Source organism: Nanorana parkeri, unplaced genomic scaffold (assembly GCF_000935625.1).
Source record: "Nanorana parkeri isolate BGI_ZX_2015 unplaced genomic scaffold, ASM93562v1 scaffold70, whole genome shotgun sequence".
Lineage (NCBI taxonomy): Eukaryota > Metazoa > Chordata > Amphibia > Anura > Dicroglossidae > Nanorana > Nanorana parkeri.
The window spans coordinates 1,708,471-1,736,396 of NW_017306338.1; the positions used below are offsets into that span (position 1 = coordinate 1,708,471).

Genomic DNA, 27,926 nt, shown 5'->3' on the forward strand with positions numbered 1-27,926 from the left:
CAAGCTCTATAAGCTATTTATTCCCTGTTTTCCTTGCCTAGTTCTTAACTTGGGATTAGGAAATATTCATTGTACTGGTTTCTACTAGCTACATGATTTGGTTTATTTCTTTCACACTGTCTTACTTTTTCTGCGCTGTCCATTCTTCTTTTCTCTTTCTGTGCATATTTTTTCTCTGACCTTTTTTTAAAATGGACCTTAATGAGAGGAATATCAAATGTGGTGCCATTTTTTTTTTTTTTTTTTAGGGGTCTGTATTGATTGATGACTAGTAAAGGGACTATAATGACCGTCATTTCTAATAGTTCCATGTAACATGTCACCAGTTTTTGGCAGTCTCTTGCACCATATTCCTAGTCTATAGCCTTTGACCATCTGCTGCCTTCAGTCTGTGACCATCTACTGCAGTATGTCCGTTTTCAGACCGTTTTCTGTAGATTTACATCCACTGACAATTATGTGAGGTTTGTGGTCAAACTTGAAGCTACCTATACTAAGTAAGTTCACCAGCTCTACTATAGTTGGTGGATGTGGGGGACGAACCCCCATTTCTTAGTATTAATACGATCGATAAAATATACATCAGATCTATAATCCCAAAACATTTACAGATGTATGTGTGTTTTTGTGGCCTGATAAATCTTTCCTGTGACTCGTGTCTCCATAGGACAAAGGGTATATTTCTCTGAAGGTCAGATCTATTCACTGAAACTTTATTAGAATTAATATTTTCATGAAACCTTGACTATTGAAATATTGGGGCAGAACTAAAGTCAAAGTAAAGAAGTTAATAACTAAATGTTGTTAAAAGCCTCAAGAAGGTTAACTTTCTCTAGCCATGTGACCAATGTAAAGGAAATGTATGCTTATGTTATTCCTATTCAAAATGCTGAGGAGGAGGATGAATGGCTACTAGTGGAGTACGGAGGCTTGATGCAAACCAATTCGCCCAAGCCTGCGCGCATAGCTCCCTTCCCGACCCAGTCAGTTGCAGCCGGGGCATTCCCTGCCTACACATCGCAAAGGGGTGGGGAATGTCCCAGCATTTTTGTGCAGCACTTTTTCTATTAGTAATGATGGTGTAACAAAATGTATGTGTGCAGTAGCCCAGCGTTTCATGGATACTACTAATATCATGCAATCTACCAAATCCCGGAGAGAGTATAGGCAGGCAATGGTGTGTTTCGTCCTTGACTCCCCCTTTATTACCTGCCTGTGACCCTGACTAATTACCCCCCAGATAATGTTTAGTCAGCCTGCTGATGGGTATTCACAGTAGTGTTGAATCTGTGCAATAGGTTCTATTTACTTTTGCGAAGTGTGGGGCCCAGGTGGAAGTGTCCTGACCCTAGACAGAGCATTTTTGCTTGCCATGCACCTAGATTTATAGTTAGTAAAGTGAAGCACATGAATAATATTGTTTTATGAAGCATTCTAAATCATTTTACATTTCTAAATCTTACTTGTATAGCAGCTGGCAACTAAAATACATTACCATGCTTATCTAGATCACTGCTGAGTTTCTGCACGTGCAGTGCAGTGGGTTGTGCCACGTTTTTTGCTGCGTTTTTGATGCGTTCCAGGCCGTTTTTAGTTTTAAATGGGCTTTCAGTGCGTTTGCATGCATTTTTGATGCGTTTGTATGCGTTCCAGAGCAGGTAAAATAGGGCTTGCTGCAGTTTTTTTTTACATGCTCTGGAACTGAACGCTGCGGTGGGAACGAAAGCCCAAAATACCATTTGGAATACATTGGACGCTGTTTTGATCCAGTCTGTAACTGCTCGCTTGTGAACAAGGCCTTAGGTTTCTCTCATTTAGCCTTGCGGGCTAAAGCTGGCCATACACTGTTATATTTTTTTTTGTGTTCACCCGCAGTTTGAACATAAAAATATAACAGATTCCTCCATCCATACTAAACAGCAAGAATGGGCGAATGTCCTACTGGAGATGTGAACACCCTACTTTCTGTGCTGCTTCTCAATGTGCTGAAATCCTTATTTAGGCCTGAATAATGTGGTACCCATGGGCGCTGGCTTCTTCATGTGAAGATGGCTCCTTCATATGAAGGATCCCATGGAGCCACCGATTGATGCACGCTCCCAGGAGAAACTACATGGTGATGTGCGGCCAGGCATAGGCAGCCTGGGAGCACTGGGTACTGTGGCTTGTGCGCACCACGCATTGGTGATAATATAAATTATGAGACCTGTAGTTGCAAAGAAGGGGATCAGAGGGTGAAGGAGTGATGAAAGTGCAACCCCCCCCCCACCAGAAGCAGGGGTAATTGCACACAGGGACCCAAGTCCACGGTTGGGTTATACAAATTAAAGTGAGTGTTCCAGGACATTTTTAAAGGAAACATTTATTATTTTCAGCTGAATTCATTATTACTAATTTATTTTTAAAAAAACAACGTGCCTTTAGTACTACTTGAAACGCCACATTCTGTGAGCCTTTAAAACTTTACCATAGATTTGGAATCCCGGTGTGGCATTTTTTGCACAGTCTTTCCTTTTTATTTTGCTGTCCAGTGGCACTTGTAGCCAGTGACATGAGGGCTTTGCTATCCAGTATTAGTCCCTTTAAAAACTTCAAAGATGCAAATTCGTTGCAAAATCAGGCACACTTATTGCACACATATTACAAGCCAGCCTCTCATTTTGCAACAACAGTTTTTGGTGTATTTGTGAACCCATCACTTGCAACCGTGGGCAGCCAACTGAAACGGTTTTGCGGATTTTTACTGACAGGTTTTATATTATTGCAGTGCTAAGTTAGAGCAGCAGATGGTTGAATTGATGAATTAAGCTGCAATGTTATAGCAAATATATCTCTCTGGTCCTGTTTAGCAATCCCCAGCTGTGTGACAGAATTCATAAATCTCCCCAATATACCTGGCACACCTCATGGAACTGGGAAATCCCATTTTTCCTTTATTTTCACTGGGTGATCCGGTCAGTATCGCACTTCATGTCTTAGGGTGACTCCACACTATGGAGGAACAATGGAGCCACCGTTAGATAGCAGAATTGTCACCCTGTGGAGAGGATAGTGTTAGATGCACTGCCAGATTTAGATGGACTTGACTAACAAATTAAAGCAGAACTCTGACACAACACTTTTTAAGCAGGCACAGAAACTGTTTTGCTTCTTTTTGGAATAAAGGTATTGCATACATGAATAAAAGCTGACCATTGTAAGCACCCCTGTCAGTGTAATATGTGTTATCCCAACCCTCTATCTGACACTTTTGCTTGACCGCTTGGCCTGTTAAGGGCCCATTCACACCACATCCAGATCATCTCCAGACCAGACCAGATTGTTCCCGGACCCAAAATGCATCCTAGTGTATCCCTATGCTATTTCTGGTCTCTGTTCACACCAGCGCAGTCCGTTCCAGACCAGACCACTAAAATACTGCATGTCTCATTTTGTCTGGTCTGGAATGCACTTGAACTGCAGGCAGGTTCACACCATTTTCCTGGGCCATATCTGGTCCAAAAAATGGCGTAAACCTGCCTAAAGGTAGTTAAAAAAAATTACTTGCTGACCAGATCGCCAAGTGAAAATAAAGACTAAAAAAAGAAAACGAATGCAGCCACCAGATCTAAGGACTAGTTAGCTGCAATATATTACATTTCTGCTTTTTAGGTTTAGATGCACTTTAAATACTGTATTGCCTTCTTGCAGTACTGCTCCCCTTTAATATCACAGTCGATAGTAATTACTGAAAGGTACACAGACCACTGAGGTCAAACAGCCTGCATTTTGGTATTTTCTCCATGACTCTAGTGTTTAGTGTGCTGTTTTTAGCAAAGCAGCGGAAGAAGCTTCCCATCGCCTTTCCCAGGAATCTAACAGTGTCGTCGTATATGGTCATGCCAAAAATAGCGTATTGTAAAACTCTAAACTGCGTAATTAACTTCCCAAATGGGTGTAATCCTTTTAAAAGCAAATAATTGATTGGTTCATTTTGATGCAAATTGCATTTGGTAAGGGCCTGTGACTGATGGAGCTTTTGTCCTCCTCAAAGAAGCAATAACTGAGTGGTACTGATAGAATGAGAATGGGACTTTGGCTCGGCAAACTATGCCTGAATACACAGTGACATCAGATAGCAGGAAACAGGAACATGACCCCTCCTTCTCCCAATTCCCAGATCTTTCTGTTTACAAAGTAACCACCGGCTGCAGATCCCAGAGTCAATCCTGTATACCAGGTGGAATCACTTCTGTTTTCAATGTTACTGACATTTGAAAGTAGATACTGTTAACATTAGCACCAAGTGACATCTTAAATAAAGGCTGTTTGATTGCCAGAAACAATCTTTGATGTATCAAAGAAGAAAACTTAACCCTTGCACTCCCACACTGTAAGGTTTAAGTGCTCATCTTGGTCTAGGGTCTAAAATAACAATATACTCACAGATATACTCACCTAAAGCCTCTCTTCCTCTCTGCTCTGGCAGAACCGTGAGTGTCATCACATCCAATACAGTATATTAGACGTGAGGACACCGAGGGACATTACATCACCGAAGCAGAGGGGGAGAAAGGCTGCAGGGACCAGTCTTGCAGCTGAGGTTAAGAGCCTTTCTTTAACTGAAAGGCTAAAATTCTTCTTGATCCACCATTTTAAATAATCAAGGAACATCAAATATGTCATTTTAAGGATGACCCAGGTTACTGGTACAGCCGATAAAATTATAAAACACTAAAAGGGCACATAGATGTATACAAGCATGATGCCCTGGTTTCTACCATAATTCGATTGTAGAAACCAGTATGTCATGTTTATATTCATGCATATGATCTTTTACAGGGTTATTCACAAAAGGGTGAAGAGTTTGGAGAAGACAGGAGAAGTAAACAATCTAGGACAACATAAATTCTCCAATTCAGTTATGTTGTCCTAGACCTAGATTGTTCAATTCTTCTGCCTTCTCCAAACTCTTCACCCTTTGTGAATAACACGGTTAGTTTTGTTTTGTTTTTTAGGTCCCTTGATAATGGTGAATTGACAAGCTTTTCCCTACAGGATATATATATATATATATAATGTTGATTACATTATTCAATCAGTGATATTTTTATATATTATATGTCTGTATATCAAATAAGGATGGGAATATTTCAGCTTGTATAGCTTTGTGTTTGCTTTGTAGCCCTGAAGAAGGGGGACAAGTTTACCCCCTGAAACACATTGACTTGATTGATTTGATCAGATTTTAAATATAAAAACCTTTTATGACAAAACGCTCTGGTGTGAACAGGGGCCAACTTAACAATAGTACTATGTGTCCCCAGTCGTTTACAAACATTGGAGTGATCAGCTGACACAGGATTGCGGCATCATTCCTTCATTCCGGCATCATTCCTTCCTGCCGCACTTCTAAACTGACAAAGTAGTACCATTGCTCCTCGGGCCAGCAGGAGTGCCCCAAACTATCTGCTCGCACTTGCCTACAGGTGTATGGGTTGCTATTTTGCTTTCATCAAAAAGGGATGATCTATCCTGGCAGAAATCCATAGAATGTTACCATATTGTGTTGTCTTGAGTGGCCACTTTTTAGTAAAGAAGTTTTTGAAACAAATCTATGGTCTATTTCTTTTTGAATGTGGAAACCAGGTGCCTGGAACAGTTTCCCCTGCATGTGTGCATATTGCTATTAGGAGGTCCCTTTGCCATTGCATGATGACTATACTGTTCGTGCTTCGTGAATGTTAAGAGGTGCATTTACTAAGGGAATTTGGGGTTCAGTAATGACTTTTGTAATATTTCATTGTGTTTCACTCATGGGTTCTTCACATTAACATTCTGAGAACTATAGGACATTAAAAGGCATCCCTCTTGGTCTACAGTACTAGATAAAAAATGCATTACATGGAATGATTATAGATTGGGAGCATAATCCTGATGTGCCAGAGCTGTGGTTGACATGTGTGAGACAGGAGAAGATGGGCAGTAATTGTAATGACTGAAGACTGTACAGTTATCCTGCATGTGACAAATTATTACTTAAAGGAGAATTATGAGGTGAGTGATTTTTCACTCCGCCTCATAATCTGAGCCGACCTGTGACAATGAGACTGTCACAGGTCGGCTCAGTAGATCGGGAAGTGAGGGAACACATACCGGCGCTCGCTCACTTCTCAATCTATCCGTGCAGAGAGCCGTGACAGGGGTAGGGACTGGATTCCCCCCTCTCCTGTCTGATGCTTCAGTGCTGACTGGGGGAACAGATGGGGGAGGGGGCGGGTAGAGCTGGCTCTGCCTCTAGATAGGCAGAGCCAGCTGTCACTTACGCAGCTGGGTGGATCCAGACATAATTGTCGGGATCCGCTCCGGCTGCGGCGTCTCAGTATACCGCGAGCTGTAGCTTGCGGTATACTGAGCTTTGGGTGACGGGAGGACGCTAGTTTGTGTCCTCCCGTTACCCTTAGGAGAACTATAGAGAAAAGCCCCAACCCCATAGTTCTCCTTTTTAAGATTTTAGTCTTAAAATTCCAGCAGATAATTAATCAAAAAAAAACATCAGGCCTGCCATCTAATTGTGTCCCTATAGTATTTGTCACCATTTAATTATGCGACACTCAGACATGTGTTGTTTGCAAAACATGTTGAGCTCTTTTTATTATTATTATGTAGATGTTATACAAATTAATGCATTTGTTGCATTTGATATCACTCGTGGTTTAATGGAGATGTATGCACACTCACAAATGTCTGTATGTGCAGAACTATTTGAAGGACAGAAAATAGGACCCTGAGGATTGTGCTGCATTCTAAGGATTGTACCGTTACCTTTTATCTTATGGAACCCAGTGTAGCGGTTTGGACCTACAACTTTTATTTGGTGCGTAGGTCTGAAACTTTTGTGTTGCCTGCTATGTATATAAAAGAAAGGGTATTATCCCTAAAATGTGATGGAGCCCCAGGATTCCAGTCAATGTCCTTAGATTACATTCGATTGTGAATTTGGTGATACCTCGTGAGCTCCTGCTTAAAATAGATGCTAAGCCAACGTAGATGGACCAGGAATATTATTTCCAAAGTAATCTCAGGCCAAACATTGCAGGGGCCCAGATCCTTTTACAACTTCATAAATGCCTCTATTGAGTGGAGTAGGGTGATGGGAGGGAATGTTTTGGAATGCTTTCCGGAAGCCCTGCATTGTCTTGTAATGTCCCAGTCTTCATTCACTCTAATCTGCTGCCTGGTTCATTTCCCACTGTTCATCTGCTCTTCCGGCTCACTGCCTGAGATCCTACCCTCCTAGTAATCCCTATATAACCAGGTCTGGTAGAAACAATATAGTTATTATTTTAAGGCTGATTAGTAATTATCACTCGCTATGAAACAGTTTTCCTTGTCACAGGCATCTGCATCAATACCAGTGTAGCAGCCAGATACTGCTTGGTCTATATTGCACACTGATCATGATGTAAGTGCTCATATCCATGTAAGGCGTTCAGCTCCACCACTGGGACATGGGCATTAAGCCAGTACAGTGGTTTTGAGTTTGCAACGTTGCATACTTGGCCCCATACAACTGAGCAGTTTAAAGTGCTTGTTATTGCAGCCAGGCAATATTAACTACGGGATAGGTGATGTCCTGGAATTGGTCTCAGTGTTATTATAGGGGACAGTCACTGTTCCATTGTCTGTATTCTAGGATTTGTAGGTGGGTTGTGCCATTTGGCTGGACAATGTTTTATTAAAGTGATCTGATGAACTTGTATGATAGATGTACAGAAAATATGTAAGATCTGACGCATGGAATTTTGAGGTGGCTGCAACTGATTTAGGATTATAGGGGTTGGCTTATTAGAGACGGGAGTATTGTGAGGGTAAGTGGGCCTGAATGGGGAAAAATGACAGGGTCTTTAATTTTCACTTAAAGATCCACGTGGCAACCTACAGAAAAAAGTAAGAAGTTCTAATTTTTTTCCCTCCATGATATGATGGAGGAAAAAATAGGCCGCAGTTGTCCATGGCAACCAATCAGCTTCTCTCTTCAGTTTGTTCAGTTAAGATTTGAAAATGAAAAAGAAATGCTGATTGGTTGCCGTGCACAGCTGCTCCAGATTTTGTCTGCTCCAGTTTTGATAAATCCCCTCCAATGTGTCTTGGGATTCCTACAGCAGGAGCTCATGGATTTCTGCGGCAGGAATCCCAAGTATTCCATCTAGATGCGGCCACTGTCACCCATTCAAGTTAATGACCAGGTGACAGTGACTGCAGCTGTAAACATATTCATGTGGACTGCCGCTCACAGATACAACCGCTGTCATCCGGTCATTAACTTGAACGGGGGACAGCAGCTGCATCTAAACTTGACTTCTGGGATTCTTGCTGCAGGAATCCATATTTTGCTGGCACAGGAATCCCAAATTGCACATGTGAATGTAGCCAAAGACCGCCAAAGCCAGGGAAGAAGAGGCTGCAGGGACCAGTCTAGCAGTGGGACTAAGGATCAGGTGTGTGTATGTTCTTTATTTCCCCCCAAGGCAAAATGAGCACTTACCCTTGAAGTGCGGGGTAGTTTTTAAAATTCTTTAAAGATAGGAGTACGTCCCCAGTTTACATGGAATCTTGTAACCTGGAAAGATGGAATTAAGAAACAGTCATGATTAATTTTATATGATTGTTACCCAATCTTCGTCTTCTGTAATTTTGTATCCAGATGTGTGTCATACCTGAGCTGATTCACTGGCTGAGGTGTTATTCTTTCCCTTCTCTCTATTTCACAGAATGTTTTTTAGAAAGCTCTGCATTCCTCTAGTCATTTGGGGAAGGGCAGGAAGTGACTCCTGGTGATTCAGCTACAGGTAAGGAGGTTAAAAGAAAAGAAGGGATACAGCAGAAAGTAAAATTCCCCTGCGGCTAGATGTGTCACTTCCCAGTTCACACACTGTAACACAGGTAGGGAGCAACACAACTGGCAACTGTATAGCCAAATATTCACTTTATTGTATCTTTGTAATCATTAAGCCCGCATTCACACCTGCGCATTCCGTGAATTCATTTCTAATAGCAGTAAGATGCTTATTTTTGCTCCACGCTTGTGAAAACGCGCACAAACGTGGAAGCAAAAAAGAGGATTGTGTATCGCAAAATCTGCTACATGAGCTTTTTTTGCTGCGTTTCTCATGCCTGCGGGCCCTGTTGAACTCAATTGTGACGCGTGGTAAAAGCAGAGCACGAACGTGCGCAAGTGCACACGAACGTGAAGCTCGTTCAACGTGATGCACGGGTGTGACTGCAGGGTTAATGTTTTTTTTAAAATGGATAATGACATGCTATCGGCCTAGTCTGCTGTACAGCAGAGCTCAGAGAGGGGGAAGGAGAAAACAGCACAATGAGCCAGTCAGTTGCGTTGCAGTGTGAAATACTAGGAGGAGAGAGCAGGGTGATGGAGAGATTAGTTTGTGTGTCCTGCTTTTCCTTTCACTTTCCAATCCATCCTAGGTGATGGGGCGGATACCTGGAAGTGAGGGAAACTGTAGCAGAGAAAGATCAGGGCCTCTCCCCTGCTAGGACTGTCTTGTGTGGCAGAGCTGTGTAAATATCAGAACTGGATGGACATTAATACAAATCCTTGGACAGCTAAAACCGCTTTCATAGAAATATTTGTATCCTGTATTTACCTTTTTGCCTACAGTTCGGTTTGAAAAAAAATCAAATTCCCGCTAAGGACTTGTATAGCTGGCCATACACTAATAGATATTTTTTTCTTTAGGATTTATATAGCACCAATAGTAATATACATGAACAGTGATGGTAGAAAAGCAAATTCATATACACTGCCTATTTTTCACAACGTATTGCTCTATTCTTTCTACATTTCAGCCCCGCCGCATCAGTGTCCCTAAAATGTCACCGCGTCCCCATCACTGACTCTGCACTAAACTTTGCAAACATCAGCCATCCCCAACATAGGTTTTCCTCTGCCAATCCCACTTCATCTCATTCCCAAGGGTAGCATGTGTCATTGGAAAAGCCCCTGGTCTTCTTGTTCTGGCTCATCAGCCTATTATTCCTGGTACGTTTTTTTTTCATATTCCTGTAACACACTTAAAAAAAAATTATTCTGGTCATGTACAAAATTAACCCTTGGCACTGCAAGGGTTAAGTGCTTGTTTTGGTCTAGGGCCTAATATAAAAAAGATATACTCACCCGAAACACTGTCCTGCAGCGGTGACCGCTTACCTCTCTCCCCCGTCCACTCAGACTGTTGAATGTCCCTCTGCGTCTTCACGTCCAGTGTCCTAAGACCGTCGGAGCCCTGGGAAAAAGAGGCTGCAGGGACCGGTCCAGCAGCCAGGCAGGACAGAGGTTCCGGTGAGTATATCTTTTTTTTAATTTTAGACCCAAGACCAAAATGAGCATTTACCCTTGCAGTGTAGGGGTAGCCCCACTGCAAGGGTTAATTTTTAATATTCCCAGAGTTTAAAAATATCTCCATGTCATCTCTGATTCAGCATTGTCCTATAGCTGGACAGTGTCTAGGGCAAAATCAGTTTTCCATCCATAGGTCAAAAGTAAAATGTACCTGATAATCTTTCTGCGTGTGAGGGCATATTGCATAGATGGCGTGTTGGGCATGTATGTGGGCTCATGGCGTGTGTCTGTGTGTACACACACATGCACACCCATACTCTGCTCCGCCAACATTTCTACTTGGCACATTTGTCTTCTGCCAAGAAGCTCTACGATTGTGCAAAACAGTGATGTCATCAGCGGTGTTAAGATTTGAGTCAATGTAATCCCTCTGAACCAAAGCCAGTTTTTCTGATTGCTGGCACTTAGGAATGTGATGACTTAACACACATTACGTATCTCAATGCTGAATGATGAATTGAGGCTGGGCTCCGTGCATCCAAAAAAACAAGACTTACGGTATCTTACTCTTTCTTACTAATGCCATTAAAATCCTTTAAAAATATAATGCAATTAAAAATTGGCGCTTTCTATGATTCTATAAATGTCACCCCCATGGTGCTCCTAGTTTAAAAACTACTGGTGGACAGCAGTGAGAATATGGCAGCCCTATGTCATGGTCTACATCAGTGGTTCTCAACCTGTGTAACCTCAGGACCCGCATTTGTCCTTAGACATTAAGTGGCGACCCAAGTCGCAGTGCAATGGAACGCACGGCATTGCGGTACCGTGCATCCCGGTGCGGGCGATCCTCAGCTTGAGGTCCAGTGCTTGGCTGCTGTGCTGTGACGGAGCTCCATCCATCCATGCATTGTTGTACAACTCCCTTGTGCGCCCTGTACAGGTGACGGGGGCCAGAATGTGACGTCACTCCAGTTCAGGCACCTCTACAGGACATGCAAGGAAGCTGTAAGCAATGCACGTATGGATGGAGCTCCCTCATGCCTTACCCCCAGCCCACCTCAAGCTGACACTCGGTACCAGGCAGCATATTCTGAATGGCTGCTCAGCACAAGAACTGATATTGCTACGCTAGGGGGAGGCTGAGGGGCCTCTCGCATAGAAAAGGGGAAGGCACTCGGTGACCCTCTGAAAACGAGGTCACGATCCACTTTTGTGTTACGACCCACCAGATGAGAACCAAGGGTCTACGTCATGGTCTAGCTGTCGGCTTCATTATGGCTACACATCGCAGTGTACTTCAGGGCCACCTGTTGCAGTATAATAGCACATTGGCAAACACTACTATCATTATAGCTATATGGCTCTACACAGGATGTTTGGTTTACCTTTTAACAGCAAGATTGTTCCTCTGCTGTACAAGCCGATTGGCGTAGGGAACTGCATCCATTGTTGGTCAGGGACATAATCCTGGAAACTGCACAGCACTGCCTTGCCTGACTTTCCTGATCTGGGAAAGCATCCCCTTGCCATCCTGTGCTTCAAGAGGCAATGTGGAGACCCGTCATGTGGGTGCAAGAGGACAGAAGTAAAAGACTGTTCTTTGATATGGGAATAGAGAAATGAGGTAATCTTCTTTTTAACTGGTCTATGACACCCTGGCAGTGCAGTGCAATGTAACACTTCGGGACCTATTTGCAGTTTGTAACGAGATGAACAATCTCTGTGACTCTCTCTTGCTTGCTTTTATAGAACCATTTGGGCAGAATAAGACATTATCCAACTGCTTGCATTCTCACTAGAAAATAGCTTATAGCGGTAGTAAACCCTTGTGTGCTAGCTAACGTTTTTTTTATTACAAGCATGCCCTTCACCATTGTGCAATGCATCTTTGGTCCCCACGCTGCTGTCATCTCTGCCGCTGCCACTTCCAAGTTCCCAGGCATTCTCTTTGGTCATTAGGTGGCCATTGATGTAACCCCCAGCACATGCACACAGGAGTAACCCCAGCATCAGACCCAATTACATCATCTTGGGCTTGGTTCACACCTAGGAGTTTTTCAGCAGTTCGAAAAGCGCTTTTAAATGCCCAACACAAGAAATCCCATGATTTTCAATGGCCCCGGTTCACACCTGAGCAAAAAAAAGCAGGAAAACGCCCGAAAAGTTACAAGGAGCTTCTTTGGGCCGTTTTGTGCACCATTACTACAGGAGCTTCTTTGGGCAGTTTTGTGCCCCATAGACTTCATTGGAAATGCCCAAAAATGCACGGCAGAAGCATGTTGCACATTTTCGTGAGCGGTTTTGTATGTTTAAACGCGCCTTCTTCCATTGCCCGCAATGTTTTATGAGCTGCTAGTCAAAACGCGCGTCTTCATGTACGCACGTTAAAATGCGCATTAAAAATGTGCATAAATGCAAATAACCGCATGCTGCTAACACACAAAAACGGTGCCGCCTAGATGTGAATCAGGCCTACGAGATGCTGTGAATGAGCTGCGAGTGTACACTGCATTGGGCATGCACTTTGCAGTATACACAGAAAATAAATGTTGCCAGGGGAAAGATAAAGATGAGACTTTTCTGCTAAATCGAGGACTGGTGTCACAAGGACCGGAAATAAGGAAAAATCTCCCCAAAAAGGTTACAGACAGAAAAATAATTTGACAGATATTTTACCTCTTCCCACTCCCACAAGTTGCCTGTAGTTAGGTTTGAACTCTTATTGTGTGTGATATTTTAAATTGTATCCCAAGGCAAAACCTTTTTTTGTAGATTTGGATAGAGTGGGGAAGGGTTAGTCCCTCTGTCAATGTTTTATTGCTGTGTGCGTCACTGTCGGGGAGATTGACCCTTATATTTGTACTGATGACCATTGTCACTGAGACAAAGTGAGGGGAAATTCCAGAATTTTAGACTTGTCTCCAGTACTCTAACATTGGAGACACTGGTTTTAGGGACAACGGTCTAAACGGGGAATTCCCCTCACTTTGGGAGATTTCTTCTAACCTCCTGTTGAATCTCTAGGACAGGAAGTGAAGGGAAATGTCCCCAATGGTTAAAATATAACATGGCAGGTACTAAACTCTTAGGGGGGAATTTATCAAAACTGGAGCAGCTGTACATGGCAACCAAGCAGCTTCTCTCTTCAGTTTGTTCAGTTTGTAGTTGACATGCACAACTGCTTCAGATTTTGTTTGTTCCAGTTCTGATAAATTCCCTTCTAAGTTTTTAGATTAAAGCCCATTTCCACCTTTGCAGAGGTATTTAAAAAAAAAACATATGCCAGCGATGTACACAGAGTGAACAGGAAGCAGGCATATGCAGTTGCTGTATATGAACACAGAAACTTACATTTTCTGGTATCTTTCCTCTTCATATCTTCATGAAAATGGCCGCCTCTGTGCCCTGCAAGCAATCTGTATATATTACAACTGAGCTCTCCACCACCCAGGAGTATTCATGGTGGCAACCCCCCTCCCCAGGGCAGTGTATTGTGTGTAAAGGCAGAGCTGGTGTTTAGTGATCGTGTTACACAGAATCGCAGGGAGAGGGGCAACTGTTTACAGCCTGCTTTACAATCTGACCCCTGTGTCAGACTAATTTTCCTGTGAAGAAAATGTAGAATTTGTAGGATTCAGGCCTAATAAAATCTTCATAAAAAAATGAAGAAAGCGTGCAATGTGAGTCATGAAAATGTGCACACACATACTGTACATCATCACTGCACCTCTACATTACCACAGTAACTGCTAATCACTCACAATGGTGGAAATGCTTGTAAGCAGTGTAGCATGCCCCAATATATGTGAGTGCAATAGTGTAGGCAAGCAATTACAATACTTACCTCCTGGCAGCAGAGCTCCGCTTTCCCGAACGTCCAGGTAGAGCAGCGTGTATACGAGGAGCAGAAGCGCATGCACAGTTGAAGTTACAGGAGGGGGAGGAGGAGTGTCTTGCAGTGTCAGACGATGCGAGGCAATGGACACACACCGAGAGCATGCACGCAGGGGTGTCTCTGTGGTATCTTGTAAGAAGAAGGAGACACCAGAGGATAGGACAGCGGCACCAGTGCTGAAGGGACACTTTATCCTTTCGTACTCTTATCTAAAACAAAAAAAAAAAGGTTGTGGCTATACTCAAACTTTAATGTGTAAAATGCTAAAATATTAAATAAAAACAAATCGGAAGTAAGTATAAAAATGTTAAAATGTAGTGCAAGGAAAATAGCAGTTTCATTTGTACCATAGCACATGATGCCATGGCTGTTATTTCTTTTCAGTCTCCAGAATGTACAGGAAATGTGTCTTTGTTTTGTGGTGCAGCATCAGCTAAAAGTAGAAATGGAGATAATAACCATATGCCCAGACACTTTACACCAGGCTATCATTACAACAATAAAGAGTCCTGCAACCTTTGCTCTTATGTATCTTTGTTAGCAGTGGCCTGAAATCCCAACACAGAAAGGCCATTTCTAGCTTTATGTTATTGAACCTTATTAGACGTCTCTGCCCTTGACTGACCCAGACGTTATCTGCAAAGTACGCTTGTTCATTGGATGAAGACAGAAGGTGTGGGGAAGGCCTCAATCACACGACTAACAGCCGGCCCGTGCAGATTCGTGCTTGCGTGCATGGCTGTATCAGGCTGCTCACGGGAAGGACAGGTGCTACGGGTGATTGTACGCAGCAGCCTGTTCTTTTTTTATGGGGGTACGCTCAACCGAACTGCACGTCCGTACTGGTGTCCGAACACCCGCATGGACGTGCAGTTCGGGTGATCATACGGCTGCGTACTCCCTTAAGGCTTGGTGACACGATTTTCTGGTCTAGATCTGGAGACGCGGTGATATGCATGCAGTGCATTTTTGACGTGTTTTTGATGTGCTTTTTTTTTGGGTTGGAGTGGGGCTGTCAGTATGTTAGCTGCAGTGCAGTGCGCTTTCGGCGTGTTTTCGTTGCATTTTTGACTCGTTCGTGCATGACCGGACAAAATGTGACATGCAGTATATTATCTGTCTGGAACGGACTGCGCTCGTGAGAACTGTAGCCCATAAAACACATAGGAATACATTGGGATGCCTTTTGGGTGCATGAGTGCACGGATCTGGTCCGGGCAGAATCCGGACGTCGTGTGAACAAGCCCTTAGAGAAGAACAGGCTACTGCATACAATCACATGCAGCACCTGTCCTTCCCGGGGAGCGGCCCAATACAGCCGTGCACGCAGCATGGATCTGTACGGGCCGGCTGTTAGTCGTGTGAATGAGGGCTAAATGTCTACCACGTACAAGCTGTATCATCAGAATCTTATTGATCAGGTGTGTGGTCTCCCTTTTTAATAGTGCAGCGGCAGACAACCTTCACACTCCAGTTGTTGTTGAACTACAAGTCCCATGATGCATTGCAAGACTGACAGCTGCAGGCATGACTCCCAGAGGCAAAGGCATGATGGGAATTGAAGTCTCCCTGCGTCTGGAGTGCTGAGGTTGCCTGTCCAAATGAAAATACCCCTGCGTTAGTGTATTAAAGGCCATTAGAATTGAGTGATTAATTGTAACCTAAGTGAATGTGTATAGGCAGTTGTATTAATCTCTCTATGTCAAATGTACTGTACCTTTTTGAGGCTAAGGTCACACCTAGGTGATTGAGCTAGTGAGCTGTTTTCGTGCGTTTGTCACATGTTTTTGTTTGCGCGATTTTGCTTTGAAAACCATGCGGTTGTCAATGCATAGAGCTTCTTCACCTTTTGCACGACAGGCGATTTTCTACCGCGCAACATTTCGCCAACAGCTTCCATAGACTTCATTGCAAATCTCTGTTTTTCACAATGGTTGACATAGTGCATTTAAATGAACCTATTAGTTGCCGCTAGCATAGAAAATAAAGTAAAGGTCATAGCTGATAGTCTGTATACCCCGAATTATCTGCCCAGACAGGGCAGGGCCTGTGGATGATTTCTTAGTGGGCTTGACAATGTTCCAGCCGCACAGTACTCAATACATGATTATCAGTTGATCTATATAACCCTCTGTCCTGTTTCTCATATCTTGATTTTTATGTATGGATTTCTGTTACATAGGCTGATTGCAGGAGTGGGCAACCTTAACACTCCTGCTTTGCTGGTACTACAAATGCCACCATGCCTCTGCCTCTGGGAGTCATGTCTGGAGCTATCACAGTCGTGCAATGCCTCATGGGGCTTGTAGTTCCACAACAGCTGGAGTGCTGAGGCTGCCTACCCCTGGCTTATTGTGTTAGCTATTTATATGTAAGGGTTGCTATTGCAGCAGTTTGCCTGCGATGAGACCTCTATTTTCCTTGTTGTTCTCAGAACATGCAAATGTGCTTGAACTTGGTGAACAGAAAGGCAGAGATTTATCGCACCATTGGTGCTTTCGGTGGTAATGTGCAGTGAATGATAATGATCACAGCAGACACTGTGTTACTTTTACTGAAGGAGTGATTAGTGGCTGCATTCTTACAGCATTAGCTAAGTCCAGCCTACGAAGCACACAGTGTGGGAAGAGAGCTGTGACATGGGTGTCTTCTGATGCACGGCTTGTGGTCACATGATGGGCTGTCCAGGGGTGGTCTTGTTGTATTCATCTTCCTGCTATTCATCACACTCGCTCTGGCCTGAGCTGTGCTTTCCTCCCTCCCTTATCAAGAATGAGTTTTACTTGCACTGGCTGTGCAAAGTTAGAATTTCCTTCAAAATCATTTGTCAGTGCATTCGGTCTTGCCATCAACAAAATCAACAAACCGCAGTCGAAAACCCAGACCTGCTGCTTAAATGGAGTCCCAGACGTATTAAACCGGTTTCTTTTGTACCTAGCACATGCTCATTACAATGTGCATTGTTTTTCCCTGATCAAAAATCACATTCACAGGCAGAGTTTTGTTCATTCAGTCAAGAAACGAGAACAAAATTCCACCCTGCTGCTTTGATTTTGCTGGTCACTATGGCGATAAGACCCCACTAACCAATAGAAAATCGAACAAACTTTCCAAAAATTTACAGTTTTCAACAAAATTCTATTGGTGTATGGCCAGCGTTACTGTGAGCAGAATTAACTTGTATCCTAGAACACTTTTTTGTTTTCTCTCTCTCTCGCCCACCTGATTGGCTGTCAATATCATGGCCTAAATTTCCGCTGCTTGTAGCGACACTGTATATAACATGTGCGACCAGGGTATGGGCATTAACAAGCAGTAAATTAAACCCTAAGTTCAAACTTCGTTAGCTTTCGTAGCTTCTGTAAACTTTGAGGATGAGTTGTTCCACAGTGCCTGCAGCTACAGCAGGGATTGGTTTGAAGCAGAACTCCTGGGAAAATTATTAATCCTGGCATTGGGGCTACCCCCACACTGCAAGGGTTAACTGCTCAATTTGGTCTAGAGAGGAAAATAACAAACTTATACTCACCCGATCCTAAGAGCTGGCCGGCTTGCGCAGCGTTCACTCCAGCCTGTCTCCATCTACGCTGCAGCGATGGAATGTCCCTCGACTTCTTCATAATCCATACACTGTGTATAGAAACAGATGATTCACAGGACTTTAGACCACTGCAGCTGAGTGGGAGAGAGGCTCCGGGGACCAGTCTAAGGGCCCATTCACACCACATCCAGATTACCGCCAGATCAGACTGTTTCCGGACCCAAAATGCATCCCAATGTATCCCTATGCTATTTCTGGCCTCTGTTCCCACCAGCGCAATTTGTTGGAATGCACTGGAACGCATCAAAAAAATAAAACAAGCACTTAATCCTTGCAGTGCAAGGGTAGCCCCACTGCATGGGTTAATAATAACTTCCCTGGAGTTCTGCTTTACAGCCCATTTTGTGCTGCTTATGTATATCCTTGGCCTGACTGCAGGTTCACTTTCACTTGGTTTCTTTCTCTTTTTTTTTCTTTCATCCTACTTGTGGTGATGTTCCCCTTATGATTTTTGTACATTGTGCAGCCAAACGTTGGAAGACCCTAGTGCAAAGCAACTAGAAATCCTATGGTGACACCATACAAATTTGCTTTGACTGGGGATTATTATTATTACTATACAATGGCAGTTCTTGGTCTTATCAGACATCTGCTTTTTCTTAACAGTTCTGGAACATCCGTACAGATGACACCAATTTACCCACGTGCTGGGAATTATTTGTGACCATTGCTGCAAATGTATTTATTTTTGCAGTCATCTATGTACAGTAGAAATACATTGAAGTCTTCATGACGTGGATGAAAAACCTTCTTTGCCAGCATAATTGGCATTGAGGGTGAAGTTTAGATCTTGTCCTATGCAAGAACAAGTGGCCAGTTTAAAATCTGGCATACATAAAGCATCGATTTGTATTGGCACATGCTGTTTCATTTCACTCATGTTTTGTTGTTTGTTCCATTCCTTTAAAGCCACTTTTTCATGTTCAGGATTCTACAGCTTCCTCTGCCACAGTATTCGGTATTTTTCACCCTTTCATTTGTGCAGCAACTGTCAGCCTGCCTGAGCTCTGAGCTGGCAGCCACGTGTTATTCATAGATGGGTGGTACAGGGAGAGGACTGTGTGGAGCCTTCCTAGTCTTTTGATGGCTGCTGGCAGCTGAAAGCTGTGCAAGGTCAGAATGCAAGGGCTCTTATGTCATCCGATTCCTAGCTCTGCCGAGCCAGTCAGATGGGCGCACAGTGATTTTTGTTTGAACATAGTAAAGGGCAACTCTGGCTTACGCCGTGATGTTTTAAAACAATATAAAAGTTTTAGAGCTACCACTTAGTACTATACATTGATTTCAAAATGCAGCAATGATATAGAAGATGAATTGCACACCACAGTCCAGTTTATATTGTTATCTGCAGCCTTGAATTTATCCGTCGCTGCAGGTCCTAACATCACGGGTCGCTGCAGGTCCCTCATCTTTTTGGCAATATCGGATGCTTTAAAACTATATACATTCCTGTAAATTTTTATTGGTGTGGGAATCCAAATACCAATTGGTAATAGATTTATGTGATTTTTTTTTTTTTGCAATGGATGCGCAAAAACAAAACACCAGAGAACCAAAAATAGTCCATGTGACCACACACAAAAAGGTGCACAGGATATGTCTCAATGGTCCTTCTGCCGAAGGGTCCTCTCCCTAAGCCCCCCAGGGTGCAAGGCTCCTGACAGAGATGGAGCACTCTGGTCCACCTAGCTGATGGCAGCTGGACCCCCTCCTAATGGTCAGCCCAAGCCAACCAACAAGTACTAGGTCAGGACTTCTTCCAAAAAGGGACCCTCAGTTTGGGGGAGGAAGAGACCTGATGGTCACACATCAGGGTAGGCCTGAGGACCCACACCCTCATGCAGTGGTGTGAAAAAAGACACATATAAAGGTGACGAGCAGAGACAAAGTAAGAAAATAAATAAGGTGCCAAAGTGCAAGACAACAGACTTATGTGATGGGTCAGATACAAGATGTACATTAAAAGTAGGGGTGTTCTGAGCAGCCATAGTCAATAATGCTTAGTGCTTGGCATGAGCTCTACACCCAGCAATGGGAGAAACCCCCCTTGCATGGTCTGTTCACATTAAGGCCTCATTCACACTGCTGTACATTATGCTGCGTATATGCGCGTACGTGTGTATTGTCCCATATGCAACACATGCAAATAAATGGCTCCATACACATAGCTGCATATGGAGCCGTATATTTGCGCTGCGTAAAAATGTGCAAAAACAGAATGGGCCCGAGATGCGTCCGGGCAATGTATTTCTGCATATTTTACACGCATATACACGTGTGTATGCGCGTACAGTTCCTTAAAATTTCTATTACGGATGATGCATTCTGGGATTGCATATAGTGTGCATATATAAACGCATATACGCAATATACAATTTTGCTCTTGCGTTGTGTGTGCATGAGGTCTTATAGTTCATCCATCATAATTAACCTCTCAAAGTGGTCATGCAAAACAGAAAAGTCTACCTCTTCTATCATTAGACATTCTCAATAAAAGCTTAAATTCTGCCCCTTCGGTTGCCATGTAGTATCATATATAGAACTAGTCAGGAGCATATTGGGCATGCTGGTACAATTCTTCCCAGACATGCATGCACACAAAGATGAGTATTCGTGTCCTTTTGTTAATATCTGAGATGAGTATGTGCCCTTGTAATGAAGGGCTGCACCTTGGTATAATTGAGGAGAGTCCATGTACATAGTAGCTGTCAGCTGCCTAGATGTCCGTGGTCAGGGCTGTGGCTCAGACAAGGCTGTCGGTTGACAGGTGCAGCATTACTGACAGTCCTGGAGAGGGCAGCTGTAGAGAGAATGCACACTGGGCAGCTGTAATGACCATGGTCACTTCCTGCAGTGGAGAGGCCTTGTTGGGGGTAGGGATCCATTCAGTAGTGAATAGGAATCGTCATGCTACCTTTACACTTTCAAAGAAACCCCCCCTACAGCTGTGTTTCCTAAATCGATCCCTAAGCATCATTCAGCAAATCTTAAACATTCAGAGCCACTCCAAGTTCCCAAGTAACACAATAATGAGCACTCTATAGAGAACTATCTGCTGTGAGCCTGGTGTGGTGAAGTGGAAAATAACTGGCCACTATTATTTCCTCCCACAGACCATTGTTTATACCTGTAACTAGACACACTTTGTATTTACAAGCTGTCATGCTGGCCGCACATGGCAGATTTCCTGCAAATTCAGTCAACTAAAAATTGCAAAATGACCAAACGAATGAATGTAAACTACCACCGACCATTTCAGACAACACATGTTGAAATCATCAAGATTTCTGCTTGTTTGTTCATGCAAATGAAAGCTGGTTAAAAAAAATGGTTGAGACTGCCTAGTTTAACAGTTCCAGTATAGCATTCTTGTTGTGCCTTCCACTGGCAAGCCTGACATTTGCCATAAGAGATCATTTGCCTGTAAGTATAGGCAGGAGAGGACAAATTAGTATGGAATTCAGGAGCCAGTTTGTCCTATCCAAGAGCCAGCAGGATTTTTTTCAGAGCCGGCTCCATTAACAACAACTGCAGAAAAACTCAAAAGTTGGGAGCCAGCTGTCATTTATAAGGAGCATTGGCGACCTGGCTCTTAGGATTTGACCAGATTTGGGTATAGGTGGGTTGGTGTGACTTCATGTGGGCTACTCAATCTCAATTTAGCTTTTTTTTTTTCCCTTTTTTTTTCCTTTTTTTTCCCCCCCCTAACAGTATTGAGTTGACAGTGGTGCAAATACATCAACATTATTGGTGCTTGAAGCCAAGTGAAGTTTGAATATGTTGTACTGTGTTTTATATAAACCACTTTTGTGTCTAGAAGTCTATTCATTTGACTTGGAAGTCTTTCCGTTATTTAGAAACAAACACCTTCTATTTTCTTCTCATATGAAGAATGATAACCTGGCATGCTGCCCGATTTTTTTTTTTTGTTTTTGTTTCTTGCAGTGCATTAAGAGTTTAAGTTATAACACATTAGCTGCTGAGAATAATTATAAATAGTCTGTGGGTTAGTCATCCATTCTTGATAGCATGTGTCTCATGAAAATGAATTATTCATAATGCACAAATATATTGTGCACACATGCTGTATTGTATTGTTTTCTGTTGTGCATCCGCCTAGAGCTCCAGTATACAATGCCCTTACATCCAATTGTCAATACTTACTAAAATGACTTGGTATCAATACTCATTGACACCTCTAGTGAACATCAGATCAGTTTGCTGGATCTAGGTTTTAACCTAGGTCTAGTGAGTGTTTGCTGCATACCTTAGATCTGTCAGACAAATCAATCTGCTCCTTCTGTATGCAGGTAAAGTCCCTTAGCAGGTAACTAGAAATGTTCGTGTTTGTCCAGGAGCAGAGCCTCTCTGCCTTTACTGAGCAGCAGTCAGTGGGGACAGGGGTGGAGCTACAAGCATGCCCCCGGGCAGTGGCGTAACTGCCGCCATGACTGGGGCAGGAGGGGGCCTGGTCAGGAGGCTGGGCCAAGCAGTGGAGGAGACCAGGGCTCAGCAGCGCGGTTCTGGCAGTGAAGGGGGAGAAGGCTGGGGCCCAGCAGCGCCGGTCTGGCGGTAGAGGAGGCTGCGGCCCAGCAGCATGTAAGAGGGGCTGCGTGTGCAGGGAAAGGGACCCTAACCAGCCCACCTGAGATCCTGCAGAACCCATGATGGAGAGTCTCGGGTGGGCTGTGCAGGATCTATGGTGGGCTCTGCAGGGTCTCTTGAATGTGCGGGTCTCAAGTTGGCTCTGCAGGGTCGGTCTTAGGTGGGCTGTGCAGGGTTTCAGATGGTCTAGAGTCCAGTGCGTTACGAAGCCCAAAGTCCAGTGCGTTACGAAGCCCAGAGACCAATTCATATACTGTTCTGCATTTGTTGTATAATCCATTGCTGGGATTTGTAGTCCCCCTACAGCCAGTGCCATTCTGCATTAGAGTGTAAGCTCCACTGTACAGAAACTAATGTGACTGGCTCAGTGTTCTCTGTACATGACTGTGGTATATGTCAGAACTATATAAATGTATAATAATAATAGTGTGCGACTGTTGGGAGACAGAGTGTAAGCTCCTCTGGTGCAGACACTGCTGGGGGGATTGGGGGGGCCAGTGAGAACCGCGGAGCGGTAGTGAGAACCGGTGGGAGCGGTAGGTGGGGATAAAATCTTGCATCAGGGCCCTTTGTTCCTTAGGTCCACCACTGAGTGGGGATCTCTATTTCATTGGTGTTTAGGGGATTGTGAGGTGATAATTTGTACCCCATATAACCATTTTATTAATAAGGAATTACTACACTTTTCCTATTGGGTATATTATAGTACTTCACTGTGGCATCCAGGAAAGTTTGGATTCAGAATCCCTTGCTACGCCTTTAAATTAAGAAAATGGAATGACCTTGGGATCCTACCAGGGGACTGGGAAGCCCACGAATAGGGACAGGTTTTGGGCTTCATCTGTAAACTAGTTTAACCCCTTCGTGAATGACGACACCCGGCAAAATAAAAAAAAAAGTCCCGACTGTCCGAATCCGACGAAGACTCGCCTTAAAATGACATCTCCTGCCCGAAAGTAAACAGATGGGCGGAGTGAGCCGTGACGTCACAGGGCTCGCTCCCCCATTTGACATTCTCAGCTGTCAAATAGTATATCACATAGCATTCGTGAGAATTCGGGTCTGTGAGCAGAGGTGTCATATGAAAAGTATTATGACACCACTGAGCAATCATTTTATATGAAAACACAAGTTACTATTCTTAACATTGCTGAGCAATCGCCCCCCGCTCCGTGGTAACATTTTCTTCCATGAAAACGGTCCCTGGTGACAAAAAGGTTGGGGGCCGACGTAGTAAAGGAGTCAACAGAAACATGGAGTGATCTGCTCCCAAAGTCTGCCTGAAAGTTTTGGCTCTGATGTGATTAGTCAGAGCCAGCAGGTGCCACAGCAGGACACAGACCAAGCACAGGACCTCGGCAGTACTGACTCTACCTTGAGCCCAAATGCAGTTACTGTATCTGTAACAAATATCATAATGGTTTTGAGTTACAACACTATTTGAAACCAGACTGAATCCAGTAGATTATATTACCTGTGCGTTACTGCTCCATGTAGAAAATTCAATTGAATGTGAAAGTAAAGCTGCCTTTACTGAACTGTACTGGGAGCAATGTTCCTGAAATGTACGGAAACCTTTAGGTCAACATGGCAGCCAAGGAATATTTAAAGAGAAATGTACAGCTCAGTAAAGGTCAAAGTAGATGTTGATTTAAGGATCTTTATGGGTCAGGAAGGAATTTATTTTTTCCTGTAAAAGCAAATCAGAGCAAACTTTGTAGAGATATTTTCCTTTTTCTTCTAGAACTAGGGTTATTTTAACTATGGTTACACTCAATGGTTATTATGGTTACACATGTAAACAATACCATTATGTTTAAGTAAGAGCACAGCCTGCATGTATAACAGATGATGACTGATCCATCCCATGTTTATGTTCGTCAATACAGTCCTCAATAGGTATAAAGGACATAAATGAACTTTGTGTGCACTAAATGCCTTTACAAACCCAGGTATTGCTGTAAAAGCAGCAGTGATATCATCAAAGTGCTGCAAATTGCAGAGTTGCCTGTAGGAAACTACAGGAGGGGGCAGATGCATGACCAGTCACCCTGCATAAGAAAAGAGAGCATCAGTGACCGGTCTTTATTATGGAAAACTCCTGCACCTTGTATGGCTTGTTTTAATGCTGCAAAAAATCGAGATACAATACACAAAGAAAATCAATCACAATCTTTAAAAAGTGTGGGTATATATCAGGCAATTACCTGAAAGTTATCGTTTTCTAAAGGTAAATTATCATGAACCGTGGCTACTTTTTTGTTTTGGCTGTATGTGAACATTTTATGGTCCACCAGCCATCTCCGTAAGGATCGCAGATTACCAGTTTTATCATGTTTATCTATAATTTTTGTTGTTGTTCAGCAGGCCATCTTCCTTCTGTTAACTAGATATTGTCTTCTTCCAGGTGACAAAGTTACAGCAGTAGAAAATGACATACAGCAAGCAACCATGAGCTCGGACACTCGACTAGAAGCTGATCAGCTAAGCACAAGGACAGCGGAAGTAACTGCCAACTCCACTTCATCGGCTGAGAGCCATGACACCACTTCTCAAAAGACTCAGGGACCCATTTCTGTACCAGAAGTTGAAGGGCCTTCTCCTTCATCACAGATAGCGAGTACTTGTATTAAAACAGAGGAAGGACCCAGATTATCCCTTGAAGAACAGAATTCCCTGTTAGAAACAGAAACCCCAAGCACATCGAAAATGGTGGAAAATGTCACTACTCCAAAGGGACAGATCCAGAAGAGTGATGTCTCGTCTTCACCTGCTGCTGTTTCTCCTACTGCTGCTGTTAGTCCCAGGCAAAAACAAGGTATGTATCTTTATTTCTTATTTCTGTTTATAATGTACCTGAAAAGTGGGTGTACTATGAACCAAATTCAGCATGCAGTTTACCATTGGTTTTACACCAGGACTACTACCAACATGTTCAGATTCCTATCACTGGAGTCAGGACCAGATAACAGGCATCTGATGTCCTAAGGACAGCCCAACAATGGTGCACCCCTTAGCTCCTCATTTGCATAACTGAGAATACCTTGAGACTCCGTAAGTGCTGAAAGAGAAATAAAAGTCTGGGAGACAAAGGTAGACGTGCCTCATAGAAATCTATGGGACCCTGCACAGGCAGAAGGGACCCTGCGCGGCCCCGAAACATCGGCTTTGTTGATTATTGTGACACAATTGTCCATTAAAAAGGACATACTTATTTAAATTATTTGGAGTGCTGGTGACCTGTCTTTTTACTTTGTATTTTGCACGGTGCCATCCGTGGTCGTTACTACAAGCACCATCGTTCTTATTGGCCGGGACTGCTGTAAGGTGTGCGGAGAGCACCCTCACCAACAGAAAACAATGGGGAACATTTATTAACACAACTGTGTATCAAATTGTGTGCATTTGGCGTGCTCTAATCTTTGGACCTGTTTTGTGATCAAAGTGACAATTTCAGTTTTGCATGGTTGTGCGACCAGATAGTGACTGTATGCCACAACTGGGAGCACTTATTTTGCAAGGTCAATAAACCTCACATCTGCTGCAGAACTTTTACATGCTAAGGAGCACTTTTTAAACTCTTGCAGATATGTTCCTTTTCAAAGCAGCAGAAAACTGCTTTCATAACAACAGAAAAAAAGCCTCTGTCCCCGTCTTGTTCCCCCCGACATGTTCACAACCACAAGCAAAAAGACCATTTTGATAAATATCCCCCAATGTGTCAGTGCACAGAGTTAACAGGACAGCATCTGTCTGGCTTCAGATGACCTCTTACCCCTGACACAAGTCAAAATGTCAGGCTCAAACAAAATAAGGAAAGGAAAATCGGACCTTGCAGTACAATTTAAAGAACAACTCCAGTTCGAAATATATTAACCCTTTGCAGTGGGGCTACATCCACACTGCAAGGGTTAGCTGCTCTTTTTTTGCCTAGGGTCAAAAATAACAAAGTTATGCTTGCCCCAACTTCCAAGCTGGCCGGCCCTGACAGTGCTCCCTCCTGCCTGTCTTCTCTGCTGCAGTTCCAAGCTGGCTGTCTTCTCTGCTGCAACTTCCAAGCTGGCCGGCCCTGACAGTGCTCCCTCCTGCCTGTCTTCTCTGCTGCAGCGATGGTATGTCCCTCAGCATCCTCCCGTCCTATACACTGTATTGGATGTGACGATTTGAGGATTCTCGGACCGCTGCAGCGAAGGGGAAAAGGCTCCAAGGACTGGTCTAAGGGCTGGCTCAAAGGATCAGATGAGAATAACTTTTGTTTTACCCTAGGGAAGAATGAGCAGTTAACCCTTGCAGTGTGGGGGTAGCCCCCACTGCAAGAGATAACATTTTTCACCGGAGCTCTGCTTTAAGGTACACTTTTATAATATTCAGATCTCCCTCTGTTAAAAAAAAAATGCTGACCGTTAGTATTTCCAAAGTGTGCCTGTGAAGATAAAAACCCATTATATTATTACACTAATGTGTAAGGGGTATGAGTGGCATTAGAAGAGCTGCTTAGCAGTGTAACCTAACCCTTTGTTACACTTGGGTAGAACTAATTGTTACCCAGCAATGTCTATGCTTGATGTAATTTTTTTTATTAAGGTTGAAATACCTGTCCTAAACAAATATGTAAGGATGGACTGGGGGACAGCTGAGATCTTATGTACTCTACAAGCCTACAAGATTAGGCCTAAATAACCCAAGGATGATGAGCTTGAGATTGATTCAGCCTTTACAATTGTATATTATATAACATTTTCTAAGATGGGCCATCTCTAATAGAATTAGTGGTCTAAACTGGTAAATGTAATTGATGTGTCCTTTTTCCAAAAGGACATTCAGTGGTAAATTAAGAAACAAATATAATGTTTCCTTATTTTTGGTGATCTGAATTCCCAAATTTTACACAGCCAGGGCTGAACTAAGACCACAAGCCCATGTGCTTTGGTGGAATACTCACCACTGCGGATCTGTGTACTTGTTAAATACCTTTTTATCTTTAATAATTACAGTACCTATCCCTTGCAAAATGAAGACTTTCTGGGGGGAATTTATCAAAACTGGAGCAGACCAAATCTAGAGCAGATTTGCACTGCAGCCAATCAGCTTCTGTCTCTTTTTCAAATCTTACCGGAGCAAACTGAAGAGAAATGCAAATTGGTTGCCATGGGTAACTGCTCCAGTTTTGATAAATTCACCCCCCCCCCCCCCTCTGTTTTTATGTTTTTTTTTTTTTTAAAAAAAAAAATTCCACCCCCCCCCCCCTGTGTTTTAAGACTTTTTGTTTAAATATTCATAGGCTTCTTTTATCTCTAAGGCCCGTGGCAATACTCTCCCTATGGTTTTCCTACCTCTGTTGCTTGCATGTTTGAGAGCGATTGTTAAGCTCTAATCTTTGTCACACTCTTGCTGTTTAGTCTGGCAACGTAAGTGTGACACCATCGCTTCCCTTTTAAGTGACCATAGTGTGGAGGGCAAGAGGACTTACTCTTGAT

General features: G+C 43.3%; 1 protein-coding gene across 2 annotated transcripts in view; it reads left to right on the top strand.

Annotated features, from left to right (window-relative positions):
- MAP7D1 (MAP7 domain containing 1) overlaps nt 1-27,926 on the top strand; it is a 92,043-nt gene that overhangs the window by 26,889 nt on the left and 37,228 nt on the right. For both annotated transcript variants that reach the window (XM_018576593.1, XM_018576594.1), the window contains exon 2: nt 24,857-25,267. In XM_018576593.1, the coding sequence (XP_018432095.1) occupies nt 24,857-25,267 (411 nt within the window). The remainder of the gene's footprint in view (nt 1-24,856; nt 25,268-27,926) is intronic.